At 38.1% G+C, this 15867-nt stretch overlaps 2 protein-coding genes across 2 annotated transcripts; one reads left to right on the top strand and one right to left on the bottom strand.

The window, feature by feature from the left end:
- The first annotated feature begins 752 nt into the window (after positions 1-752).
- eif4e1c (eukaryotic translation initiation factor 4E family member 1c) lies at positions 753-9539 on the top strand. The gene is made up of 7 exons (XM_034100680.2): positions 753-849; positions 2209-2324; positions 5114-5209; positions 6303-6366; positions 6688-6801; positions 8101-8240; positions 8367-9539. Exons 1-7 carry the CDS (start codon positions 832-834, stop codon positions 8479-8481), a joined length of 663 nt encoding a protein of 220 aa, XP_033956571.1. The 5' UTR covers positions 753-831; the 3' UTR covers positions 8482-9539.
- A 1803-nt stretch (positions 9540-11342) lies between these two features.
- On the bottom strand, positions 11343-15495 carry LOC117459650 (transmembrane protein 150A). Its single transcript, XM_034100677.2, has 7 exons — positions 15189-15495; positions 14090-14137; positions 13941-14003; positions 13515-13582; positions 13308-13438; positions 12734-12911; positions 11343-12073 (listed from the first exon to the last, which is right to left on the bottom strand). The coding sequence occupies exons 1-7, from the start codon at positions 15251-15253 to the stop codon at positions 11880-11882; spliced, it is 747 nt and encodes a 248-aa protein (XP_033956568.1). The 5' UTR covers positions 15254-15495; the 3' UTR covers positions 11343-11879.
- Between the last annotated feature and the right edge of the window lie 372 nt (positions 15496-15867).

Here is a 15867-nt window from a genome sequence, read left to right on the forward strand (position 1 = left end):
TGATATAAGAGATAACAGTATTGAAATCACAGGGGACATTTTTCCGTAACTCATGAAGCACCCTTTTGTTAGTTTAAGTTATTAAAGTCTACTCACTGAGTCTGCAATTTTTTATTAATTATTGGCTTCTTTTAGTACAAAAAACTAATAAAGAAACAAACCAACTCCCTATTTGAATAAACAATGTATGAACATTGGATTTATTAATCACAACCATGATTTAGTTTCAAAACGTTGATGAAGCTCATCCATTTAGTAATGTAGAAAGAAGGAGCTTTGAATTGTTTTGCTTGAAAATGCTTGATTTGGTTTGTAACCAATCATAGTTGTGATTAATAAATCCAATTACATTACTAAATAGATGAGCTTCATGAACGTTTTGAAACTAAATCATGGTGATTAATACATTCCTCCAAGGTCATACATTGTTTATTCAAATAGGGAGTTGGTTTGTTTTTAACAAGCCAACCAACAACACACTAAAATGCCTGTACATTGTAATAAGTGTACCATTCGTGTATTTTAAAATGTTCTTTATTTGCATTTCATTTGATGATTCTTTATTTGCTTGTGCACATTTTTTTTTAAATATTGGTTTAATGTTTGGTTTGATAGGGCAACTCTGCCAAACAATGTTTGGAACCCGAGCATTAAATTACATCTTTGTATTATTTAGGCCTATTTAAAGTAAAAAAAAGTTATTAATGTCAAATATTGATGTGTGTCCTTTCCTCCTTTCTTTGGTGAACTGGACTCGGAGGCTTCCGTAGTTGTGAGAGTGGCTGCAGTGACGCAGAAGCGCTGAACGGGCAGAACATTTCTACTGTCAAGATGGCGACATCCGAGCCGGTAAGAGAGACAAGAGACTGCTGGGAAAAAAGACAAATGCGCAAGGAAGGACTTGCTACAACCTCATTATATATAACGACTTTGTTTTATAATCCTCGTTCTTTAAAGCGGCAGCTAACATTTCGGGCATTTTATTGTGTTTTGCCTCCCAGATGTGTCAGTTCGCGTGGATCTCGGTTAGCGGTTAGCATGCTCAGCAATGTGATGGATCAGACAGGGAGGGACTCTGCGCGTCGTTCATTCAAACTACAATCAATGAATTGTTTTAATCTACTTCGACATTTGAGTTAATATCCTGGTGCTAATGATCAAACATCAGAACCTTAACATTTTCATACTACGATATTACTGATTAGATTTTTGACAATCTTGACACGTGTGTATCTAGCTTTTAGCTAGCTTAGCACGTCTGCTAAAACTAATGCTAGCGACGTTAACTTGTTACCTAACTAGCGTATTATGTTAATATAAAAAATTGACCAACCAAAAACTAGCTGTGTTCTATGAGCTGTGATGTAAAAAATGTTGACGTGGTAAAGTAGAGCTGGATACTACTGTCAGATAATTAAGTTAATAGCTTAACGTTGATCTGAAATTAGCACTTACATCTCGATAATGTGACGGTGAACGGATGTTTCGCAATATGTGTGTACATAGTTATGGTACTGGAGGAAAGTCAATAACTGTAATGTGGATTTAATAGTACCTGAAGTTGTAACAAAATTATCTTTGTACGCCTAAAATGATGAAGGCCCTTACAAATAAGAAGGTTTTTATTCAGCTAAACCAGGTATTCAGGTATGCAAAACGATCACAGGTAATCATTACTTTAGGATCAGTAGGAGATATTTAATTATGGGCATTTTTAATTGCACAAGGGATAATATACAAAACAGGCAGGGAATTAAGTACAACAAAGATGAATTGTATAACTCAATCAACAATGGTGATAATTATGCTACAACGATATAAGATGCCAATAAAAAAAAGGTATTATTTAAGCTGCATTGTCACATGGCGTGATTGTAACCACAGCACCTCATATCACCAGATTGGTACAATTTTTTTATACATCTTTCAGCTCAGTTTTGCATATAAAACCTGTTCAATCCTCTGCAAAATACTTGTATAAATATCTTCAATGGATGTCCTTTGTAACACAGAAGGCTTATGGTGTGTGTGTGTGTGTGTGTGTGTGTGTGTGTGTGTGTGTGTGTGTGTGTGTGTGTGTGTGTGTGTGTGTGTGTGTGTGTGTGTGTGTGTGTGTGTGTGTGTGTGTGTGTGTGTGTGTGTGTGTGTGTGTGTGTGTGTGTGTGTGTGTGTGTGTGTGTGTGTGTGTGTGTGTGTGTCCCTCTGCAGAAAGCACCTGAAACTGAAGAACAACTGCCAGCTGAAATAGCTGAAATAGCTGAAAAAACTGAAAACGAAGTTGTTGAGAATCCTGAGGAGTATATCAAGCACCCTTTGCAAAACAGGTGAGAATATAACCAGCTGCTGTGTTTGACAGATATTGCAACCAAAAGGTGCCTGTGCTCACACAGCGTGCAGTATTCTGATATTAAGACTACATGAATCCTAATAAAGAATATGCCATGTGTAAACACATTTTTGGACACATTTTGACTATAATTGAGTCGATTTTATGCCGTTTCGCAATAAATACTGTAATAAATTGTTTCTTCATTGCTCTACTACTAAGGCCTTAAGAAATTATCTCTGCATGGAAACATTAATATATTACAGCTGCAACATAGCAGAATAAATATGACTGAAGCTAATAACTAGAAGTAAAGAAGAATGTAACACAGCATTGAAGAGGGCCCTTGTCTAGAAAGGGCCATGTTTGCTCTGAAGCAAGAACTGTTTGCTATTCCCTATTAGGTCCATAGTCTTTTATTGCTCTAACTGTTAACATACTATTTACTAATCTGAGTAAATGTGCACTGAAAAGCACATTACGTCTACGTCTTCGTCTTATTTGGGCATTTACTGATTTCACAAACCTTTAATGTTAACTGCTGCCATGTCATTTCCTTTTATAGTGCTTCAACTTCTTACAATGTTTCGGTACCGCTGTTCTTGATACTTCCTGACAAGAAAAAGGAGTCAAATTGCTCCTCTGCAATTTGTCTTCTTGACTGATAACTGCCCTGTAAACGTGTTTTATTTGGGTTTAGATTATTTAAACAATTTTTTTACAATTATTTGAAGATACATACCATAAATAAATAGTTTTCTGACAATTGATAGAAACCTGGGTGTTGTTGGAGAGTGCCCTAGTTAAGTAAATAGTCACAAGAAAATCATGGTAGTCACTAATGGAAACATAAAATGATGATATGTAAGTGTAGGCTGTGTTATGCTTGAATCGGAAGCACCGAATGAAGTTCAGCTTGGTACTCTGCATGTTAGTGTAGCAATTGTTGTTGACTATTGTCAAATGTTATCACAGTTCTGTGGCGGTGACGACCTATTCAGGAGCATTGTACGCTCGGTTTAGGAAATGCTGAATGGTTCACCTGGTAGGTCACTTCTAGACCATTCTGCTTGTTCAGCCCAGCCTCGGAGTTCAAGGCTGTTCTCCTCTGCTGCTCTGGCCATTCTGGTTTTAGGCGGCATATTTGATCTCCCATTATAACAACCTCAATGTTGGATGACACCATAATACAGCAAGGTGTTGTCGCTTATCTCTGACTCACTGTTCACAAAAATAGAAATCCTGGCTTGTGGAATTTAATTAAGTTTCATAAGACTGGTATATTGTGAAATTGTATTTGCCTCCAGTGTTGTGTATTAGGTACGCCTACCTAAGCCTTCTAATGCAATCCTTCAATAAAACCTGCAAGAGATGTGTTGCTGTTACTTAGCCTCCCCTCGTTAATAGGGTAGACGAGATGATAGAAAGACCTGTCAGTACAAGCAGTTTAATTCAACAGCAGCATAAACTACACCCTCCAAAAATAACCTGAAGGGAAATTCTAAGCTTCAACTAATATTAAACATTATTTCATGAGTGTTTGATTAGAATCCATTCATTTTAAATAGTTGTAACATTTTGTTCCTGTCACTGCAACAGAAGAGTTAGACAGATACAACGGGGAATGGTTGGATTACATGCTATAAATGTGCAATAAGCTTACACCTGCTGATATATTGGCAAAGACGTGACTTTTATTTAGATCAAAATATAGGTTTCCCACAGAATTTGATTCTATTTGTGGGGGCACCACAGCGCACCCCCATAATGATTGAGACACACCGGAGTTGAGGATCTGTGGGGTTTATTCTCCCAAAAAAAGAAGTTTTTATGAGATCTATTTGTGGCGGACGATATTTAATTGTGGCGACCCACCACAAATGAATCGATGTATGGGAAACACTGAAAGTATTTTGGTTACAGTGTGTCATGATTTAAGTGAACACAATGTCCTCATACCATAACAATTACATTGACATACCATAACTGCCTCTTTAAGCTCCTCTGTTAATCTTGTTTAGTGTTTACAGATGTGTTGCCCACATGAGCATGCATTTAGCCAAGATAGTAACACCTGTGTTTTGGCAAAACAACCTACCGCCCAGGCTCGAGGAAACGATTGAATGAATAAGGTGTTTAAAGAATATTAGTTTGACATATCAGTGTCGACAGAAATATGACGGGGTTATTAATCCATCGTTGGCTTATTGGACTACTGTCTGTCGGTTTATTTACATGCCACAACTAGGCAGGTAAACAACCCGTGTCCTCTGATGGGTTCACTGGAGTAGTCACGCCTGTGTGTTGTCTCGTCCTCACTGTTGTGTAATGTGTGTCATTCGAGTTGCTAGATGGCACAGTACCGTTTTAAGCTCTGGTTTATCTTTGTTCAGTGCACAACATCTCTGTGTATTGCACATGGGTGTGGTTACAAGTTGGATATTGGTGTATTGTGGTTGGGGGACACTGGGTTCAGCTAATGTCCCCTCTCTGCCCCCATCCCTCCCTTGCTAGCCCCATCTCTCCTGGGAACAGATGAAAGAATACCAGGGCCCGTCACAAACAAAGGCTGCACTTGTAGTGCTGGTGATGGCCGGTTCTTTTGCATCGATATGCTTTTGTAACAAGCTGCTGTGAAGGGTGCATATCTGTGATTTTTCTTACGGTTATTCTGTTTTCCATTAAAAAAGCACTCACAGTAAATGCCTTATTTGCAATTGTGCTGGAGTCATTTACCAATAGTCTTGTGGAATACTAAGTGTACTGATGCTTGTGTTTTCCTCTCAGATGGGCTCTGTGGTATTTCAAAAACGACAAGAGCAAAAGCTGGACAGAGAACCTGCGTCTCATTTCCAAGTTTGACACAGTGGAAGACTTTTGGGCGTAAGTTTTCTCTACTAATCCTGTATTGTGAATATAATTGTCTCCTTTTTTATAAAGGGAATAAGTGGAGGGTTTCAGAAGAATGGCATTTTAATCAAAATCATATTTTACTTCATTCATATGGAGACAATAAGGGATTTTGTTTAAACAAAGGGTATTATGCAGATTAACATAAATTATCATGTCATTAATTATTTCTTTATGCTTACATTTTCTTCTGTTGTCTGCACCTCACCTGTTGTATTTGCATCTTTATAATTGTAAATACTGATTCAGATCAAATGTAAGTGATTCCTGAATATCATCGTGCACCAACAAGTTGCAGAGCAATCTTTACAGGAAAGCAGCTTGCACTTTACACATGGGGATCTTCCATTTAAAGTGATGTTTAAAACTCAGTTCATGGGGCTCATTCACTGGCGCTTCCACAAACAACAACCAACATAATTATTACATTCAAATAAAGTACATTATTCAAGTTTACATTAACTTTGGATAATAACATGGGAGAAATGAGCGGAAGGGCTCTCTTTTCCTCTCTCCTGGCAGTCTGTCAGTATCGTCTCACTGATCCAGTAATGTGACCCCACAGTAAAGAATAAACATATTTATAACTAGTTTAGCTTATTCCAGAGGTAGATAAAATAGCTAAGTGTGTTAGGTCTAACTCTTAGTGTGTGTGTGTGTGTGTGTGTGTGTGTGTTGCTCCGCCCACCGGTCCGTCACAGCGGCCGAAGCTGCAGGATTTCTGCTTCACACACGTTGCATACGGCTATTTTACTGTCTTTTTCGGACACCTTAAAATACTGCCAGACTGGTGAAGCCATTTTGGTGAGCTTGTTTTGCTGCGCACAGAGAAAAGTGTCATGTATTTTATGTCATGTGATCGGCTCTCCTGATCGGCCTTTATAGAGAGCGCCGATCGATCGGCAGAGAGTGAATATCGGCCGATCGAGCGGAGCATCCCTAATAGCCCTTTATCAATGTTTAATTAACTCTTAAATTGCCATTTGTCAACCAATGCAGATGATGTTCGTACTGTCACTGAAGTCAACCATCTGGAATACTTCCAATCCTTTTGTGTTTCTTACAGATTATACAACCACATACAGCAACCTAGCAAACTTGGCTTTGGCTGTGATTATTGTTTATTTAAGGTAAGCCTACATTTACTTTTCAACAATAGGATGTATTAATAAGCATGCAAAGTGAATCAATTGAGAATCAGGTTTCTTGCCAAGTAGCTTTACCCATACAAGGAATTCACTTTGTTGTTAATTGGTGCATACATAAACACAAGAGGTTTATAAAAACGATTAAACATTTTAAATATAAAATGGAAATAAGAATATAACATATTAAGTGGTAGCATTGTGAGTCGGAGCTATTTTAACTTTCTCCAAATGGATAGTAATGCTTCAATTGTAACCAACCATGAATGAAGTTTTAAAATGTGTCTTTTCACTCTTGTGTGTCAGGATGGGATCAAGCCGATGTGGGAAGACGATAGGAACAAGCTCGGGGGTCGATGGCTGATGACCCTCAACAAGCAACAGAGACACAACGATCTTGACCGCTACTGGATGGAGACGGTAAGCGGGCGTTTTCATGGAGCAGCTCATAAATAAACCTATATCTCAACATTTCACATTCAAGACAAAAAAACAAGAGTACCGAGAACCGGTTCCGGTTCGGAACCGGTTCCAACATTTCGTTTCCAACGGCATCATTTAGAAATGTGAATTTCGGTTCCGCTTTTCGATGCCTGAGGAAATGTTTCTCGCCGCTCTCCGTAGCCTACTGTATGACTGCGGCGGGGCGGGAAATGTAGCGTTGTACCTACACTTTCTACAGTGTAACCTGAGACCAGGGCCGGCCAGGGCGCCAGATCTGTGGAGGCGCTGCGCCGACAGCTCTGGGAGGGAAAACAAATGTTTTGACCGTTGGGGCTCATCCTAATTTCCGTCCTTGATGTAACAACATTCATAATTAAGTAAATGTAACACCCTTTTCATCCCGGTTGCACGTTTCATTCGCCCTGTACGATGGGCGCTGTAAGTGATGAAAATGGGGGATGTTGGCTTATCTGGCACCCGCAGCTCACAGCCAAAGTGCGAGGGAGAAAGGGAGGGTGCACTGGAACCGGCGCTGTTGTTATTAGCATCTGGTGCTAGCTGCTCTAACGGAAGAAGAAGATGTTTCTACAATGATGGGGAGGGAGAGTCCTCTCCAGTCAGACTGAGGCTGATAACTACAGCTCAGTGAGGTAAAGGACTCTTGAGTGTTTAGATAGTTCACTTTAGTCTAAGTTATCTCAGTGGGTCTCAAACGTTTTGATCACAATGTATGTAAACACATATTTCCAAGGCACTCCTTTATAATTATTGGGATAAAACAGGTTTGAAATCATTCCAATGTATACTATAGGACAGTAAACCAGACATATCGTTTTAAACTGGAGATAAAAAAATATGCATAAATAAAATAGTAAAATAAGATATGAATGAACAACAAAAATAAAATACGTTACATGTATTTGTTATTGGCTATAGTAGGTTATTGGTTATGCTCACATACTTATTTAATTATTCAAATGTAAACCGATCTTTTTCATATGGGTGTTTATGTACCCCCTACATCTAGTCTCTAGTAATTCTGCTTAAAGTGCACCAGATTGAAGCATTTTGCTTTAAAATGTAAAACATGTCTTCCCGGTATGCCTGAGAAGGCAGATATGCTTGTTTTTCTCAACAAGAACTTCATAATTTGTTTTACCCTGCCCCTCAAAGAATCGGAATTGGGAACCGGAATCGAAAAGTAGAATCAGAATCGTGGAAATTCAAACGATACCCAACCCTATTCATATGTGTCCCATTTTGTGTATTTTGCAGCTTTTGTGTTTAGTCGGTGAGTCCTTTGATGCGGCAAGTGAAGATGTGAATGGAGCTGTGGTCAACGTCAGACCCAAAGGTGACAAAATATCAATCTGGACGAGCAACTGCCAAAACAGGGACGCCATCATGACGATAGGGTACGTTAAAAAGTCACGTTGTAGACCTTAGAATGACACTAATTCAAGTAATAGTGGTCGAGTTTACCACTAGATGGAGACACTAAGTTGGCGTCCATCTTCATAACGCTTCTTGCTTTTCCACAGGCAAAATTATAAAGAGCGTCTGAGCATCCCCACCAAAGCCATCATCGGCTACCAGTCACATGACGACACATCCAGCAAGAGCGGATCCACTACCAAGAACATCTTCTCCGTTTGAAAAACTCCTCCACCCCGGTTTCAACTCGCTGTAGATTTAAACAATTACCAAAACGCATAATCACAATAATACTTTTGAGTTGTCATCTACTGTAGTGTCTTTTCCTTTTTATTGAAAAGAGATTTGTTCATGGTGTATACAGTTGGAGCTTCCCCCAGCAGCGGGGTGGTGAGAATGATTTGGGAGGAGGCCAGAAAGGCACAACATTTGGCTCAAAATGTCACGTAAGCTAGAGAACACGCATTATTTCCTTTGTAGAGTTGAAAAGTTCTGTGATTAATACCGGTGAGCTCCCCTAGCTTCGCTAAGATGAAGCTTATTTTCAGTACCCGAATGGCTTTGAGTTGCAAAAAAACGTAACTATACAGCCTTGTGTTTTTCTTATTCTGGGTTCTAACCCTCCTTACAAATTCTTTTTGTCACCTTGCAGGTAAACTTATTGTAGGCAACTTATCTTTCACAGAACAAATTTTAAGGGCAGTTTTAACTTGACTTTTCCAGAAGTGTTAACCATGAGTTGGGCTTTTAGGCGCCCCAGTTTGAGAAATCTACAGTATCTTAAAGATTTGTAAAAGCTATGGCCTCACTCCAAATTATAGGAGTTACATTTAAGATCGCTTATTGTTTCAGCCATGCTGGAATTGTGAAAATATAGCTTGTAGTATTTTTTGACCTTTTTTTTTTCTTCCCCTTACATTTATTTATAATGTATACATTGAAATACTTAGTTGAAAGACGACCATGAAACTTGTGTTTTTTCAAATTGTGTTTTTTTCTCTTTTTTTGTTACTACGGTCAATAATGTGTACTACTGCATATAGATTAAATTTTTTACAGTGTACCATAAAGAAGCCGACAGAATTAGGTGTGCTTTTCACTGTTTTCTTCCTAACAAAAACTGTAGATAATGTCGCACGCCTCTCTTGGTTGATGCAAAGAAAAGATGATATTCATTGTGAAATGATTTTGCTCATAATGTATCTTTATTATCTGTAATTCCAGGATGTATATTACCTTCTTTCAAGTAAAGGTTAAGTGCTTTGCATTAAAACCCGAAAGCATGTTGTCTTGTTTAGTGGGCATTAAATAAGACGTACACTTGTGAGTTACTGTATGTCTAGCAGTCTGTTATAACTTTGGCACAAATATTGCATTAAAGTAGGAACCCATCACTACAGAAACGGGAGAAAATACATGTCAGTAACCTATAAATGTATCTTTAAAGGTACATTACATGGAGGAATCCTTACTCTAGTTTACACGTAAAAAAGATTCTATTGTTCGGCTGTCCCTTGGTCATGCAGTCAAACAGGATTTAGTGACGCCACAGGGACTGAAAATACCTGAACGGGTTGTTTTTCATCTCACTCCCCCCTAGTACCACACTTCAAGGTACAATCAGCAGAGTAACAGGACTTGAGTGTATACAGTGGTCATGATTTAATAAAGTGTCAAAGCTATATACAAGTGCTTAAGGAATATAATTGGAAGATAACAGTGACATTTTCAGTAAATCTGATCCTTATCAGTGTAACTAATGAGGAATTGTTTATTATGTTAAAAATAGTATAACAAGTCATTGCACAATACAACTGATAAACGTATAAGGATTCTTAGAGTGGAACACATCAAAGTTCATTGTTCTGTTGGCAGAGCATCAACGTGACATGATGAAAGGAATTTATCATGTTTTGTACATTTGCTATTCAACTTTGTTTCAATAAATAAGGAATAAGAATCAGATATGCCTGGTTTAAAAAAAGTTTAGGCTACCGTATCCAAAGGTCGAAAACAAAAGTTCTCCTAATTCATAAATAACTATTAATCCACCCGAGCAGTGAAAAAGTACATCACTGTTCTCCAAGCCAAGGTCCAGCCACAGATGTCCTCACATGTGTTACCCAGTCCATCCTCCCTGCTTATGTGCTGCACCTGGACCGTGGGGGCCTCATATCAAGACATCGATATAATCAAAGGCTTTTCCTCCTCTCGTTTGGTCAGCAGATTTGAGATCATGAAGGATGAGAAGAAACAAAGCTGAGCTCAAACAGCTCCAGGTTGACGCTGAACATCCACTCAAATATAGCAGACAAGTGAACGTAAAAGTACTGGTCCTGGGCAAACAAAACAGTATCTGAAGGGTTAATAATGTGTACTACTGCATATAGATGACATTTTTTACAGTGTACCATAAAGATGCTGACAGAATTAGGTATGATTTTCACTGTTTTCTTCCTAACAAACTGTAGATAATGTCGCACGCCTCTCTTGGTTGATGCAAAGAAAAGATGATATTCATTGTGAAATGATTTTGCTCATAATGTATCTTTATTATCTGTAATTCCAGGATGTATATTACCTTCTTTCAAGTAAAGGTTAAGTGCTTTGCATTAAAACCCGAAAGCATGTTGTCTTGTTTAGTGGGCATTAAAAAGACGTACACTTGTGAGTTACTGTATGTCTAGCAGTCTGTTATAACTTTGGCACAAATATTGCATTAAAGTAGGAACCCATCACTACAGAAACGGGAGAAAATACATGTCAGTAACCTATAAATGTATCTTTAAAGGTACATTACATTGAGGAATCCTTACTCTAGTTTACACGTAAAAAAGATTCACCCACCACGCCTAAAACTAGTACATTCTTCTGGAACGGTAACCGAGTGAGGATTGTAATCTCATTGTTTTCAGAACACACTGACAGATCTATTATTCGGCTGTCCCTTAGTCATGCAGTCAAACAGGATTTAGTGACGCCACAGGGACTGAAAATACCTGAACGTGTTGTTTTTCATCTCACTCCACCCTAGTACCACACTTCAAGGTACAATCAGCAGAGTAACAGGACTTGAGAGTGTATACAGAGGTCATGATTTAATAAAGTGTCAAAGCTATATACAAGTGCTTAAGGAATATAATTGGAAGCTAACATCAGTGACATTTTCAGTAAATCTGATCCTTATCAGTGTAACTAATGAGGAATTGTTCATTGTTGATGTATAAAAAATATAATAACAAGTCATTGCACAATACAACTGATAAACGTATAAGGATTCTTAGAGTGTAACACATCAAAGTTCATTGTTCTGTTGGCAGAGCATCAACATGACATGATGAAAGGAATTTATCATGTTTTGTTCATTTGCTATTCAACTTTGTTTCAATAAATAAGGAATAAGAATCAGATATGCCTGGTTTAAAAAAAGTTTAGGCTACCGTATCCAAAGGTCGAAAACAAAAGTTCTCCTAATTCATAAATAACTATTAATCCACCTGAGCAGTGAAAAAGTACATCACTGTTCTCCAAGCCAAGGTCCAGCCACAGATGTCCTCACATGTGTTACCCAGTCCATCCTCCCTGCTTATGTGCTGCACCTGGACCGTGGGGGCCTCATATCAAGACATCGATATAATCAAAGGCTTTTCCTCCTCTCGTTTGGTCAGCAGATTTGAGATCATGAAGGATGAGAAGAAACAAAACTCCACAGCAAAGCTGAGCTCAAACAGCTCCAGGTTGACGCTGAGCATCCACTCAAATATAGCCGACAAGTGAACGCAAAAGTACTGGTCCTGGGCAAACAAAACAGTATCTGAAGGGTTTCAAGTTAAGGATGCAACGCAGTCAGTCCCATAAAAACCTGTCATTGTAAAGATCTCCTGAGATCAGTTCATGAGCATTGGCAAAATTCCTAAACACTCCATGAAAGTAAGAGAGAAAATAAAGATGTATCAATGCACAAAATACAAGAAGCCAGCTGTTTTCAGCTTCTGTAGGCTAGTGTGTATATAATAATAATAATAATAATACATTACATTTATAAAGCGCTTTTCCTGGTGCTCAAAGCGCTTATATTAAACTTTCACTTGGAGGTCTAATCCCCAAACATAGAGGTGTAACCAGCTATTGTAAGCTTTAAAATCGACTAGTTGTAGTCAGAGACGGTTGGAGCCTGTCCCAAAACACTTCAGCAGCAGACCGGATCCAGATATGGCACAGGGGAATAGTGTACTGCAGAGCAGCTGGACTATCTAATGGACACGTCACTGCTAGAGTCAATTGCTGGAATATCATGCCTAAAGCTTCACTAAATTAATGTTTACCATGTTTACTTTCATCTAACCTGCTTTACCAGCTCACTGCACACCTATCATCCTATTGGTGCAAAATTGCCCTAAAATAGAAGAATTGTGAAGAATACCTACCACACAAAAGACAAGTTAACATAGCTCCAACATTTATGAAAGGATACAGCAGATGGTAACGATGGTTTGAACCACAGTGGAGACGATGCGGAGCGGATAGAGAGCCCACTCATATCCTGTCAGCACACACTTGCCGGTCAGTGAGGTGAGCAACACAGTGTAGAAGCAGATACATATGAAACTGATGGCAGCTCCGAAGTAGTGAGGCAGTGCCAGGTCACCCGGCTGTGGAGCACAGAGAGTCAACAGATACATAGAGTAAAGAGATTAGATATAAATCAGGGCAGAGATTAATGTAAACATTGATACATGCATGGATGAGCGTACATAAAATCTGTACTAATGAACTACTCACTTCAAACAGACCCATTTTAGGTTTTAAACTGTTGCGGTGTACCAGCTTGTTGTAAACGTGGCTTGTGCTCTTAATCACTATAGCTGACATTGAACAAATAGTTACCCACCTTTGTTTGCTGTTTCAACACAGGTGCAAATGGAAGCTTTATTGTCAGCATTATATAATGTAGTAAAATGTGTCTCACAGAAACTTACAGTATGATAGCAATTTAAAGCTGCTATTTAATCTTATCTTCAAACATTAACAGGAAGTGAAGTACTTACATTACAGTTTCCAGCTGTGAATGCCCCCAAGGCTGCCACCACACCAAAGACCAGCGCAAACTTGCTCAGCATGGAATGAAATCTGTGTCTCTCCATAATATGAGCATGGTGGAATATACAGAAGAGCAGGACTAAAGAAGAGAGATCACAGATGTTAGAACACATATCAGGAATAGCATAAATAATGTGTAAGGCAGGTAAACTCACACAGAAAGGACCCTGCGTTGATCGTGGCTGTGAAGAGTGAGTTTTCTGGTGATTTAGTTCCACTTGAGCTAGAATACCAAAATAACGTTGTTATATGTAATGTTAATTGTTTCACTAGTCCATTCAAAACACAATTAGGATTTTCTTTAATATATAAAAATGCAAGAAAAAGCTTCACATATTACGATGGTTTAAAAATGCAAAACTATAGCTATACCGAGTATGATCAAATTGATAACGGCATGAGAAAAGGAATGTGCTAAAATTAGATTTGTAAAAGGTAAAACAGTGCATTTCTAAATGTTTATGTGGGCTCAATGTGTTTTAACATATCCATTTTAATAGCAGATTGTGAATATGCAAACCAAAATCTGTTGCATGCAAAAAAATTACATTTATTCTGCACATTAATTATTCTATTCTCACCTTATAGTGGGAACCAAGCAACATCCAGTGGTATGATTTGCTTTGCAATAGTTGTCACTCCCCCTGAAAACAAATGAATTAGCTTCTGAGGAATCTGCCACATTCAAATGCTGATGGTCAACTTTTTACAATACTGAGACACAACTCACCAGTCACTGAGAGAGCACACATGTGTGTTAGCTAACGCTAGGCCATATCTGGAAAGATAAAACAAAAAACATATCAGTATGGTAAATATATATGACTTGAAATGTGGGCTCAATTACACTCTGATTTAATATAAAGGAACATTCAAACTACTGTATGGTAGATTTTGCATTACTGTGTAATACCAAATAAAAAAAGCATTATCTTCCAATGTTTTTGAATAAAAGTAGGACTTAAGTCATTCCTTTCCACTGAATCTGCTCATGAGGATTTGTGGGAAGGTAATATATATTTGCGAACTCTTTAAAACCTACCAACATGCAATAAACGACAATAGTTTTAAAAAAAAAGATTACTGCCTCTAAGCTCCAATGATGTTGTTGTACGGCTCACCTTTTGATCACCACCAACATATTTGGTGTTCATTCAACCCTATCTTGTGGTTTTTCATCAAAAAAATCACCATAAATGTATCTTGTATTAAACTAAAACAAGTTCTGACTCCACTCTCAAGAATGGACTACTGTAACATGGCAAGAAACTATACCAAATATCACTAAATGACAAGGCAGAATGAATAAGTATACTTCTTGAAATTCTGGTGTGAGCACACAGAAAAAAAAGCCGTAGGACTTGTTTGATGACTGCTGTTTCATAATATGTTCAATAGTATTAGCTCTCGGGCTTTCTCATGCTGCTCTGACTTATCTCTTACATATTATGCACTTTCAAAGTTGAAATTATATTCAAAGCATGTGAAACATATATCTGCCAGACATTACTTTATGCCATCTCACAACTTCCTGTTCTGTAATCAGTATTACTACTGGAACTTAATGTCCTAAAATAGGAATATACAGATGAAATACAAACTTTGATTATTATAAAGTGTCATTTTCAATAGTTCCAAACATGAAAAACATTATCATGGAACCTTCCTAATACATTGTGGTTCCTGCTTCGTGATCAGTTTAAGGCTTTCATATGTAAATTATACAATGAACAGAAGTATAAAAGGTATAACAGAATAAGAAATACTTGAAAAACAATTCACCAGAGCGTAAAGACAATTAAGGAAGTGTGGATCTTTGGTTAACTTACACAGTCCATGTTCCAATGAAGGACACCAGGGAGAGGGATATGGGGAAGATAATCCAGAAAACCATGTCTTGGTGGTGAAGAAGGAAATAAACTGATTAAAAAAAGGATTCCTCAAGTCCAGTTGTCTTAAAAGCACTCAATGATAGACCTCTTCTGGAGTTCCTCATGAAGACAGCCTCATACCTACAGATCAAGATTAGTACTGGAACAAAAAAAGTCCTAATCCTATGATGTTAATGTAGTTCAGGTTTTTCAAGCACACAATTGCCTTGCTGCACTCAGCGACAGTCTTCCACCATCCAGAAAGCCCTGCTTTTATGGGAGAGTCATTCTTTCTCTGCCACTCCTTTTGAGCACCACCTTTCCCTGTCAGAGCAAACGTTGGGAAACACGGGCCGGCCTTCTTTGCGCAATCTCGTTGTTTGTTTAATTAAAAAAACTGCTCTATCTGAAGTCACTCTACAGTTTGTTATAGATGACTCTGGGTTTTATATATGCACTCTTCTATAGATGTGATAGTATGTGGGCATAAAGACATACAATATAAGAGTTACTAGAACAAACTAAAACTAAGTTATTTTAGGAATGCTTTAAGGCTAAGTGACAGGATTTGTTTTACCTGTTGTAAATGTTGTGGAATGTAAGTAGCCTGCATGTACTTTATATAGGCTAACTATCA

This window comes from Pseudochaenichthys georgianus, chromosome 15 (genome assembly GCF_902827115.2).
Source record: "Pseudochaenichthys georgianus chromosome 15, fPseGeo1.2, whole genome shotgun sequence".
NCBI lineage: Eukaryota > Metazoa > Chordata > Actinopteri > Perciformes > Channichthyidae > Pseudochaenichthys > Pseudochaenichthys georgianus.